Source organism: Macaca thibetana, chromosome 1 (assembly GCF_024542745.1).
Source record: "Macaca thibetana thibetana isolate TM-01 chromosome 1, ASM2454274v1, whole genome shotgun sequence".
Taxonomy (NCBI): domain Eukaryota; kingdom Metazoa; phylum Chordata; class Mammalia; order Primates; family Cercopithecidae; genus Macaca; species Macaca thibetana.
This window is the reverse complement of record NC_065578.1, coordinates 202,299,517-202,312,300: the sequence shown is the minus strand read 5'-3', so window position 1 is coordinate 202,312,300 and position 12,784 is coordinate 202,299,517. Positions and strand designations below refer to the sequence as shown.

General features: G+C 43.9%; 1 protein-coding gene across 1 annotated transcript in view; it reads right to left on the bottom strand.

Moving 5' to 3' along the window:
• Window positions 1–6,984: 6,984 nt before the first annotated feature.
• The window catches only part of CAPN9 (calpain 9), a 53,110-nt gene continuing 47,310 nt past the window's right edge, over window positions 6,985–12,784 (bottom strand). The window contains exons 19-20 of the mRNA XM_050769506.1: window positions 10,031–10,089; window positions 6,985–7,184 (exon numbers count right to left, since the gene is read on the bottom strand). Coding sequence (XP_050625463.1) covers window positions 7,158–7,184; window positions 10,031–10,089 — 86 coding nt within the window. The 3' untranslated portion in view covers window positions 6,985–7,157. The remainder of the gene's footprint in view (window positions 7,185–10,030; window positions 10,090–12,784) is intronic.

Sequence of the window (12,784 nt, the reverse complement as noted above, 5' to 3'; positions counted from 1 at the left end):
GAACGCCAGGGCAGGGTCAGGTGCAGAGTAGGAATCAGTCTTATGGGGGAAGGGGTGGTCCATGGCATCTCACATTGCAGACACCCCACACAGGATGCTGGCTGACGCTGTCCCCTGAATTGGGCCATTTTCAGGGCACTGTTGAAACTGTGCCCCAAATAGTTAACGAAACCAATGACTAACAGAAACTCTTGAGTTTGCAGCATGGCAGGTAAAAAAAGAACTTGCTGAAACACTGAAACTCCCTCTGCCTACGAGATTTTTTAAAAACTGGCTGAAATCAGTTGTAACCACCACGGCCAATTGGAGTCTGTGCAGGACGAGCTTGCTGATGTCACAGCCTGAATTTCCACCACATGTTTCATACTAATTCCCCTGAAATTTGCATAGGGAACTCATGAGGAGGCATGGAGAGATAAAAACACATGCCCAAGGACTTTCTAGACTTCCTCTTTCCTCCACCAATCACCTACTAATCTCAGAATCTTTTCTAATAAAAATACTGCTTTGGAGCCAGCACAAGAAGACAGATTTGAGCTTGACGTTCTAGTCTTCTTGTGAATCAGCTTGCAGTATAAAGCTTTTCTTTTCTCAGAAATGCGGTGTCATATAGCATTGGCTTCTAGCACACTGGGCAGTGAGCCCCTTTTGTTTGAAAACATACTGTTCACTGTTCTGACTAAGGAAGCTCTTCCAGTGCATTGAAAAGTGACTGCAAGGAGATTGTCCGGGTGGGTGACTCTCTTTTTAGAATGTAGAAGGTAGGCTGGGAAGGACAAGAGAGAACGCTAAACCCATACAGACAAGTCGGGTTCCGGTAAGTGTGTATAATGTAGGAGCTGAGTGTGTTGAGATGTTGAAAGGCAGGAGGAGTACAGCTTTCTGAGAATCCAGGTCCTGATGTGGTCTACAGAGAATCTTCTGCATGATCACATTCTTCTCATAACTCTGAGCTCTGTCAGAGAATCAGATGAATTCTCAGCCTTGCTGGCCCACTTCTGCTACCTTCTCTCCATCCGTCCAGTTAGACCAGGACTGAGCCACACTTGACCTGGCCTTCTAGTTCCCAGAGGAAGAGAAAGAGGCACACAATTGCAAGGTGCACGGTGGCCCAAAGAGGTTAAGTGATATGGTTAAGTCCACACAGCTAGCTGGAGGTAAGTTCTAGACTGGAATACAGGACTCAAACTCTAGGTTCAATGCTGCTTCCATTACATGATCCTGCAGTTGCTCCATATGGTTCAGTGGTTCCCTTTCCTTGGAGAGTCCTACTGATAATGAACCAATAAACCTCCTCGGGACTATCACTGAGCTACGTTCTTCCATCAGAGGCACTGTTCAGGCGCCAAGGAGAGTCTCACCCTCTGCCTCTCCTCCCACTCAGAAAGGCACTGTGGGGCTGGGAAAATGCCCCAGGCTGGCATCAGTAGCAAGCACAGCCTACTCTTGATTCACAGCTGTGGTGACGAGGCAGCCTTCACACTGGTACTTGGCAGGCGGTCTTGGCTCTCAGTAGAATGGTTCTTTGTTTCTACTAATGATCCAGTACACTGAATTGGGCTGGCACCAATGAACCGGGTACCTCTGCCAACCAGGTCACATGCTCTGTGCTTTCTGAAGCCCTGGCCCCTCAGTGCACTGCGTAGCTCTGCACAGCACAGGGTGGAGAGGAGCCTGGAGGCATGCTCTGTATTTCAGATAAACATGACTACGACTTGAGGTTCTCTCCAGGCACTGTCCAAAGGATTTGGTCTCAGGACCAAAATGTTATAGGTTGATATGGTATGATATGTTTCATGTTGTAGGTTGATATGGTTTGGCTCTGTGTCCCCACCCACATCTCACTTTGAATTTAATCCTTATAATCCCCATATGTCAAGGGCAGGACCAAGTGGAGATTAATTGAATCATGGGGGCAGTTTCCCCCATGCTGTTGTCATGGTAATGAGTGAGTCTCATGAGATCTGATGGTTTTATAAGTGTCTTGCATTTCCCTTGCTGGCACTTCTCTTTCCTGCTGCTTTGTGAAGAGGGTACCTTGCTTCCCCTTCACCTTCCACCATGATTATATGTTTCCTGAGACTTCTCCAGCCATGCTGAACTGTGAGTCAACTAAATCTCTTTCCTTTACCAATTAACCAGTCTCAGGTATGTCTTTATTAGAGTGTGACAGTGGACTAATGCATAGGTCTATTCAGATTTTCAGTATTCTCTGAAAGTAGTTCTGGTAATTTATCTTTTTCTAGGATTTTTTCCATTCCATCTAAGTTGTCTAATTTGTTGACATAAAGTTGTTTAAAACATTCACTTATCATTCATTTAATTTCTGATGGGTCAGCAGTGATGCCTGCTCTTAGATTCTTGATTGTTAATTTGTGTTTTCTCTTTTTTTTCTTGGTCAGTTTAGTTAAAAGTTTATCAATTTTGCAATCTTTTTTAAGAATCACCTTTTCATTTCTTTGATGTTCTCTATTATTTTTCTCTTTGCTAGTCAATTGATTTCTGCTTTAGTCTTTATTTCTTTCCTTTTAAGGTTTAATTTGCTTCTCTCTTTCTCTAATCTTAAAATGGAAGCTTAAATTATTGTTTTGAGAACATTCGGCTTTTCTAAGTCCTGCTTTAGCTTCATCCTATTAATGTTGATGTGTATAGACATGTGTAAATACATAGTATATTTTATTTTTGTTTCATTCAGTTCAAAATCTTTCTAATTTCCATTGTAATTTTTATCTTCAGCCCATAGTTATTTAGAAATGTGTTAATTTCTAAAATTTGAGGATTTCCCAAACTTATTTTTGTTTCTATTTTAATTCCTTTGTGGCTGGAGAACATACTCCGAGTGATTTAAATTCTTTTAAATATATTAAAAATTAGTTTTATGGTCTAGTATGTGGTCTAACCTGGAGAATGTTCCATGTGCTTTTGAAAAAATGTGCATTCATTACTTGAGGGAAGAGTGTTCTATGAATGTCAGTTAGTCAAGTTGGTTGGTAGTGTTGTTCATGTCTTCTATTTCCTTGTTAATTTTCTGAATAGTTGTTCTATCAGTTATTAAAAATGGGTTAATGGGTTATTGAACTCTCTAACTAAAATTGTTAAGTCTAAATAATCTATTTCTTCTTTTAATTATATGAATTTTTGCTTCATAATTTTGAGACTCTGCTATTAGGTACCATTACACTTGTAATTATTATATATTCTTAATGAATTGACCCTTCATAATACTGTAATATCATTTCTTGTCTCCAATTATATTTCTTGTCTTAAATTTTATTTTCTCAGATATTGATGTAGGCACTCAAGCTCTCCTATTGCCAGTATTTGCATGGTACTCTCTTTTTCATCCTTTTACTTTCAACTTTTGTCTTTTTGTGTGAAGTATCTCTTGTAGACAGTATCCAATTGAATCTTGCTTTTTTATCCATTTTGACAATCACTCCCTTTTGATTGTAGTGTTTATTCATATTTAATATAATTATCAGCATGGCTGGATTAAGGTCTGCCATTTTGTTTCTATGTCTTATTTTTAAAATCTATTCTTCCCTTACTGCTTTTGTGCTAAACATTTTTTTTTTTTAAGTATTCTACTTTGATTCCTCTGCTGTTGTACTGTATTTTTGAGTTATTTTCTTAGTGGTTGCTCTGTAGATTACAATCTGCATCTTAATTTACCTGAGGTAATACTGACTTAATTCTAAGAAAATACAGAAATATTGCTTCAATACTTTGTTTCTTCCCCCTCCTTTATATCTCTCTATTGTTATAAATCCAACAATACAGTGCAATAATTAATGCTTTATATCATCTAATGTCTTCCCTCAAACAAAATTAGAATGGAAGATAACACGTGTTTATATAGTCTTTTATATTTACCGAGAGATATCCTTTTGAGTGCTCTTCATTTCTTTCTACAGATCCACAGTCTCATCTAGTTTTATTTCCTTTCACCCTGAAATACATCCTTTAATATTCTTTCAGTGGCAGGTCAGCTAATAATGAATTCTTTCAGTCTTTGTTTAACTGGGAATATCTTTATCGTGCCTTCATTTTTGCCGTTCTAGTGGAAAAATAGAATTCTTGATTGAAAGATTTTTCCTTTGGCACTTGGAATGTCATTCTACTGCCTTCTCTCGTCTATCATTTCTGATGAGAAGTCAGTTGCTAATTGCATTGTTCCCTGTTCATGATGAGTCATTTTTCTCAAGCTGCTTTTCAGATTTTCTCTTTTTTTCCCAACAGTTTGACTTTGATGTGTCTAGGTGTGTTTCTCTTTGTGTTTCGTGTGATTTTGGTGTGAAGCAATAGCGTTAGATAGCTCGCGTATACTACTGTTTAATTAATTAATTTTTATTTTTATTTTTGAGAGAGTCTCATTCTGTCACCCAGGCTGGAGTGCAGTGGCATGATCTCGGCTCACTGCAACCTCCGCCTCCTGGGTTCAAGTGATCGTACCTCAGCCTCCCTAGTAGCTGTGATTACAGGCTGCACAACCACACCCAGCTAATTTTGTTTTGTTTTCTTTTTTTAATTGTATTTTTAATTTTTTTGAGATGGAGTCTTGCTCTGTCACCCAGGCTGGAGTGCAGGGGTGTCATTTTGGCTTACTGCAACCTCCACCTCCTGGGTTCAAGCGATTCTTCTGCCTCAGCCTCCCGAGTAGCTGGGACTATAGGCACGCGCCACTACACCCAGCTAATTTTTGTATTTTTAGCAGAGATGGGGTTTCATCATATTGACCAGGCTGGTCTTGAACTCCTGACCTCGTGATTTGCCTGCATTGACCTCCAAAAGTGCTGGGATTACAGGCAGGAGCCACCATGCCCAGCCACTGTTTAATTTAAAGGTAGCAGGGCATGAATTTTTTGGTGCCAAGACCTAAAGCATATATTACACAGGTGGTGACAGACATAATGTGAATGGCCATAAATCGCAATTTTCCTAAGACAGCTCCAGTTTACATCTATTGTCCTGGTGTAATAACTAATATTATTCCTTTCACACTCAAAAGCTGTTGGTTTGAATTATAAGCTACAAAATCACTCTAATTATAGTCAATCAAACTCATGCATGTAAAACATCTTCTTTTGTTTCTGGGTATCAGTATCAGACCATATAATTCAGAAACAAATAGAAGCTAAATTCATACGCGTTTTTTGTTCTCAACTCATGATCATATAATATTCTCTAGAGCCCTATTGAACTGTGCTTCAAGACTGATGGTTCTATAATTCTTGAATTCTTGCATTGAAGAACAGAGATAAACCGAAAGCATGTGATAGTATCTAACTCTTTTAGACATTTAAGAAAACACTGGTTCACAACAGTGGGCCTTAGTTGTGCTGAGTGCCTGTTATGTGTCAAGTACTGTGCCAGGCACCTTCTACTTACTTACCATTTCATATATTCATCATAAGACCTCAGTGAGGCAGAAATTACCATCCTCATGAGTGGAGGAAACTAAGTCTCAGAGAGGTTAATAACTTTCCCAGGGACATATGGATGGAAAGAAAACAGGACACCAAGTTCATAAACTTCATTTCCTGGGTACCTTTCAAGCACAGGAAAAATCAGTGAGAGACAGTTACGTGCTCCTGGATATAAAGGCCGAGAAGCACCCTGTGGGAGTGACACTAGAAAAAGGAGCTCAGAAGTTGAGTCCCCTTCCAAGTTTTACCTGTGAGCAGGGCTAGTGTTCACAACATCTAACAAACAATATGGCAGCAGTGTGCACCGATGAGAGTGGGCACAGGCCGAGCACAGGAGATGGCATGTCTGGGGTCGTACTGGCATGCCCCAGCACAGAACCTTGGTCCTAAGCCTGCTCCTGAGAGAGAGCGCTTGTCTTGCATCCACTGCTGTGTGAACCCAGGGAAGGGCTGGAAGGTAAAGGAGAAGATCATGGTGCCTTGGCCACTATCAGGGACAGGGTTCTGATGAAGCGCCACTTCTTTTTTTTTTTTTTTTTTTTTGAGACTGAGTCTCGCTCTTGTCGCCCAGGCTGCAACCTCCGCCTCCTGGGTTCAAGTGATTCTCCTGCCTCAACCTCCCAAGTAGCTGGGATTATAGGCGCCCCCCACCACGCCCAGCTAATATTTGTATTTTTAGTAGAGATGGGGTTTTGCCACGTTGGCCAGGCTGGTCTTGAACTCCTGCCCTCAGGTGATCTGCCCACCTTGGCCTCACAAAGTGCTGGGATTACAGGTGTAAGCCACCAGGCTTGGCCTCCACTTCTAACTTGATCTTCATCCCAACAATTCTCCCTCCTTCCCTCTTGGCATCTCCCGCTCCCATCCTCCACCTCATCTGCTACAAGTGTACCAGCAAGAATGCGGGGCTTGGCGTGTATTGGGCCAGTATCTTCTCATGTTACCTCCCATTATTGCAGTTCAGTGGATTCTCCTATTTAGCACTAATGAGCTATAATGAGAATTCTCTGTTCTGTTTTCCCCCATCATGTTGAGGATGAGTAAGATCAAACCTCACCAGAATCTGGATTCCTTGAGAAGAAATAACAGCATTCAGCTTTTCTGACCCAAAGTCTTCAGACACAAAGAATGTCTGGACTGGATAATGACTGTTTTAGTTACTACCTCTTGTAGGAGGAGATAGAGATTGTCACCTTGATCCACTCTTATCAGAGATCCACTCTTGTCCAATTATCGGAACTACCTGATGTCTTCCCCGATAAGGAAGCACACTTATGATGCAGAAATGCTAAATTATGACCTCACCCCATTTCCCCCTCATCTTATTCCACACACACATTTATAAAAACATGATTTATAAAGGATGTCTGATCACAATGACTGGAGCTACATGGAAGCCAGGATTCTGTGCATTAGAACTTTGAGTGATTCTTAATGGAAGGAAGTAAGGAAAGTAGAGTGTGGGAAAGCTAGCGATGCCTGAACCTGGATGTAAGGCACAGGTGGCGCCATCAGCCACCTTAAGGCAGTGACTTTACAAAGGAGTAGCACAAAATCAGAGAGTGTAGCTGAGTTCATTTCATTCTTCCCAGATCAAGATGGAGAAGGGAGAAGGCCTGACGATGAGAGGGGAGTGAGCCCTGGGCGTAATGGTTCCACACCAGAAGTTCTGAAGGTCAAGGTCCAGAAGCCAAGATTCAGCTGGGCAGGCTGCATCTCTACAAGGCAGCCTCAGATGTTCATTGTCAAATGGATGAACTGGGGGCGGGGGGGGGGGGAGAGAGAGAGAGAGATATGAGGGGTTGTTGTCCTTCCATGTCCCTTCCAGCCTCAGCCTCAGGAGTGGCCCCAATTTGCTGACATCACAGGAGATCTGCTATTTGATCATGTTGCCTGCCAACTTGGATGCCTGTCTCAACAGGAAACCATTTAAAAAAAATAAATGAATTCTCAGCACTTGACATTTTCTGGAGGTTCTGAGTCCTTTCCGAGTGAGCTCACATCAAGCACAGATGGTAAGACAGAGACGGGAAAATGTGCTTTCTCCCTGTTAAGAAGACAGCCTTGCTGAGGCCTCTTGGGCAGGGCAGTATTAAGTGCCTTTTCCTTGTTGATGAGGGGTCCTCTCACCTTTGGGAGAGAGGTGGCCCTCCACCACGGAGGGGCTGCAGGAAGTGGAAGCAGGTTCTGAAGCCGGTGGGTGTTACAAGTGAGCTGAAGAAGTAGCATGGAATTCCTCCTCATTTTCCCTCCTGAGTCCACCCTGCCTCCTCCTTCCCAACAGCTTGCTTGTCACAGCATGGTGACTTGGGGCAACATGATTATATGAGATGGTTTTTTTCTCCCTTCTCTGTCCTCCTTCCTGGGCACAGCATATATAGTATGGGGGTTACTGTAACAAAAAGTGCACAGGCTCTTTTAGGAAAGTGACTGTAGGTGAGGCCAATTCAGCCAGGAAAAGCTCCTATTGCTTCCTGGGATGGGTCAGGGGAGAAGGAGAGAGACTTTAAAACATGGATACTTCAACTTGGCTGCACACTGGACTCACCAAGGGGATATAAAAACAACAACAACAATGTTTGGGCCTCACCCCTAGAGATTCAAATTTAATCAATCTGGGGAGTGGCTGGGGTATCAGAATTTTTAAATCTCCCCAGGTGATGCTAGCATGCAGCCAGATGTAAGGATGGTAGGTTTAGAGGGAGAGAATGCAATGGTTTTCCCTGTTGTCCTGCAAAGTGATGATATGGGACAGAGCAGGAACCCATTCCAGTCCCTACACCTGTGGACACTTGGGTTGGAGATGTCCACACTTCCACCTTGAATCTGCAGCACTGGAGTACTTCCTCCATGCTGCTGGTGCTCTGGAGCCCTTGACTAGCCAGGAGGCCACTGAGTAACAAACCTTCCCACTCTCTCTTTCCACTGTGGACCAGGGACAGCCATCACACTTTTCATGTTTTTTAGTGACATTACTTATCATTTACCTTAAAGTAAATGATAAATAAAGGTGGACCTAGGGGTCTCTCTTGTTTTCTTTCTTTCTTTTTTAAGAGACAGGGTCTTGCTATCGCTGTCATCCAGGCTAGAGTGCAGTGGCGAGATCATAGCTCACTGCATCCTCAAACCCCTGGCCTCAAGCAATCCTCCTGCCTAGGCCTTCCAAATAGCTGGGACTGCAGGTGCACACCACCATGCCCAGCTTCCTCTTATTTTCAAAATAGAATAGTTTGAGTGTGCACATCTTTCTTTGGAATCTTGGAGTGATCAAAGGAGGTATAGTTATTACATGTGTCCTACATGCTGAACGTGAAAGACAAAACTAGAGAAGAAAAATGCCCAGTTTCTGTTCTCAATGAAATAATAATGCATCCAGGGATCTGAGATACACACTTGAGAAAATTAGTGACGAGTCAACATAATTGCCAAATTATATGATATTATTATAAAGCAAAACTTTTGGTGTAATATATTAAGGCCTATGTCTCTTTCTGTAAATGGTTAAACCGAGGCGCAGAGCAGCCTAATCAATCGAAATCAGAGCACAAAATAGGGGAGGAGGTACAATCCTCTAAAACACATACTGTCATCAAGCTCTTCGTCTTCAAATATTCAATAAAATGTTATCCAAACCCAATGTTACTACTGAATTTGGAAATGAGCTAACTGTGAGTGTGAGCATGGAAACTGGTGGAGAGGAGAAACCCCAGAGATTGGGTCGGAGCCACGGGCTGCCTGGCTTTAGTGTTGTTAGGTAGTAGAGAAAGCAGACCTAGAAAGAGAGATACAGGGAGGGAAAGAAGGAAAATGGAGATAAAAATTACAGAAACCACTGAAGGAAGCTGCTCCACAGGTTTCCCTCTGTCTTTGGGCAGGAGAATGTCTCAAGAGCGTTCTCAAGCTTTATGTGCACAGGAATCACTAGGGTCCTGTGAAAGGCGACTTCCATTCAGCAGGTCTAGGGCAGGGCCTGGCACTCCGCATTTCCAACGCTCTCTCCTAAGTGATATCTGCGCTGCTGCTGGCCCATGGACCACCATCTGAGCAGACGGGGTCCACGGGGATCCTCTGGGGAGGGGGTGATTGAAACCCCCTGGATTCCTTCTCCCACGCCTCTGACACTCGGACCCATTGTCTCCCACCCCCATCATTGCTATGATGACCCCGGTAACTGACCAGTTTTGTACTTGTCAGAGTTTGGGGGAGCATCATGGGAACCACAGGACAACATGAGCAAGTGAGAGTGAGCAAACTGGCAGCTGGAAGGCAGGCAGGCTAAGTTACCCAAATGACAGAAGGAAGAGAAGGACAAGAAGGCAGAGTCTGCCCACTCACTCAAGTCAAGGTGATTAATCTCTCTATGCCTCAGTTTCCACCCTGCAAAATGGGGATACTATTGGTACTTAGCTCACAGAATTATTGTAATAGCTCAATTGATTACTTAATAAGTAGTATCTCAAAAATATTAGCTATTTTGTTGTAATCACTCCCACAGCTAGATATCAGGCCTCGCATGAAATCATGGGTTCGGCAAACATTTATGGAGCTTGGACTCTGCCGGGCCCTGGCTGGGTCCCTGAGCAGAGGGTCTGGATTGGCCGTACCTCATTTATAGTGAGATGAATGAACTCCTTGTTCTTCGTACTGAGAGCCTGGAACACCCCTGATAGGAGAGACGGGGGAAAGGCATCCTTTTAAAGAAAATTCCTTTACCAAGTTTGTTTCCCAGGGACCAAAGGGCCTTTCACTGGAGCCTGTGGGGAAGCTGCTCCATCTGGTGGTAAACAAGGACTTCCATTAAGGATGGCGGCAGGACTCGGGCCGGCTAAAGGGGAACTTCTCTGAATGGATGGAGGTCTCCAGTCCTGTAGCAAGCCAGTGTCACCTAAGCCAGTCAGCCGGCCAGCAGCTCCTGGAGCCAAAGCAACTCCTCTATCTTAACCTTCTGCGGGGTACAGGGCCCTTGAAATCCATGGGCCTCAGAAAAAAAGCACATATACCTAAAGTTTTGCATGAATCTGAAAGTTGTTAGTCTCGCCCTTGTAGGAAGGGGCCGTGGGTGCTGTCACAGGACAGGAGGAGTCCAGCGGCACAGGAGAGCATGCCAGCACTGAGCCGGAGGCTGGGTCTACCACATGGTGTCACCTGAGCAAGTCACTGCTGTCTCTGGGCCTCAGCCTCCTCACCTTCAGAAGATGAGGTTAGGCCAATTAGCCCTGGCTTCACTTGAGAATCTCACAGGCAGCTTTAACAATACAACCGAAAGCCGGGGGGGGGGGGTGGACCGTCACTGAACACAGGAAATGGAAGAGAACCAACAACCAAACATGGTGACTGAGTCTTATGTGGATCCTGAGTCAACCAAGCAACTTTAAAAAGGTGGCCTGGGAGATTTGGGCATGGACTGGGCACTAGAGAACATTGAGGGTTTGCTGAGAATTTTGTTAGGCATGGAAATGGCATGATGATGATGCTAAAAACAAGTCTGTCAGCTTGAGATAGTCAGATGAATGGACAGAGTTTCTGAGATCTGCTATTAAATTATTTAGGGGAAAAAGGTGTGTGTTGCGGGAGCACAAGGAAAAAGTCAGCAAGATGATAATTTTTGAGGTTGGGTGTAAAGGTCTGGAAACACCTGGCGAATTTGTATAACTCCCAATGCTGTGTGCCACCCCTGAGATTCTAATAGAATTGGTCAATTGTGCAGCCTGGTCATCAACATTTCTTTAGGCACCCCTGGAGATTGTAATGTATAGCAAAGTTTGAGAAGTGCTGGTGTGAGGTGCATGGGAACCTATTATGATTCTTTATATCTAAGTGGAGGGTTGACATTTTTACAATAAAAAGTTAAAATAATACTGGAGTAAAGCTCCGTCCTTGGTAATTGTAAAAGTCCTCCAGGCGAATCTAATGTGAGGATCCCAGGGTGGAAGGTGTTAAGCCTATAATATTCCTCTATTATAAGAACAAGCTGAGGCACTCCCACCCCTCTTGCTGGGAAGGATTAAGCCTGGGTGGTTTAGAAAGGGAAAGAGCAATTGAGAGAAGAGAAACTAGCAAATCTCATTATTTCTAGGGTCAGCTCTGACCACCCTGTAAGTCTAATGAGTGATTCTCTTTCAGATGGGGTCTTTCTAGGACGCACCTCTCACTAGCTACCAGTAACCCCTAGGGAAAGCCCAGTCTCCTGGCTTGATATACTAGCCCCTTTGGGGCCTGCTGATCTCTCTGTGGTTTTCTCTCATCATCTCTTAATCAACACATATTCATTGATTGTCCATAAATTATGGCTCTCCTGGAGCTTAGAGTCTAGAGGGGCTGTGCTTCAAGCAAGTAATTAGTGTTCTATTACCAAAGAAGCAGAGGGAGCTGTCATGCTGATAACCGAGGGTCACAGCCCTCACCTTTTAATTTTAATTTTATTTATTTATTTATTTATTTATTTATTTATTTATTTATTTTGAGATGGAGTCTCGCACTGTCGCCCAGGCTGGAGTGCAGGGGCACAATCTCAGCTCACTACAACCTCCGCCTCCCAGGTTCAAGGCGTTCTCCTGTCTCAGCCTCCTGAGTGGCTGGGATTACAGGTGCATACCACCATGCTCGGCTAATTTTTTGTATTTTTAGTAGAGGCAGAATTTCACTATGAGCTGGTCTTGAGCTCCTGACCTCATGATCCATCTGCCTCAGCCTCCCAAAGTGCTGGGATTACAGGCGTGAGCCACCGTGCCCAGCCCCTTGCCTTTTTTTTTTTTTTTTTCAATCAAGTATTCGTACCTCGAAGTGGCCTATGGAACATAGATTAGAAAATACCAAGCAGGATCAGCTGCATAATTTGTGAGGCCCAGGGCAAAATGGAAACGCGGGGCCTCCCGCTCCTATGTTATTAGGACTTTCAAGATGAAAACGCTAGAGCATTAAACCAAGCATGAGGCACCCTTGGGGGCATGGGTCCCTTGGCACCTGCACAGAGGGCATGTCCTCGTAGTCACCCCGGTGCTGAGTTACAGGCCCTGGACATGCTTCATTCAGCCCCACCTTCAAAGCCACCTGTGAGGGGCAGGATGGCTATGACAATAAACTGCAAACACTGAAGCTCACGGGCACATAGTCTCTCTCTATTTGTGGTGTAATAAATCTTGTTTAAGGTAACTGGGTTAATGTCTAGGGCTTACAGGGTGGGGAGGTGGGGAGGAGGAGGGACAGAGACTCTCCTGTTTCTATATGTTATGATGGGATTTAACCTGAAATTGAACCTTTCCTCAAACACAAGGCACAAACCTGCCCCACCCCATCATCCTCCCAGAGGCACTATGAATGTATAAAGAAAGGCGATGCCAAGAAACACGCTGCAGGGG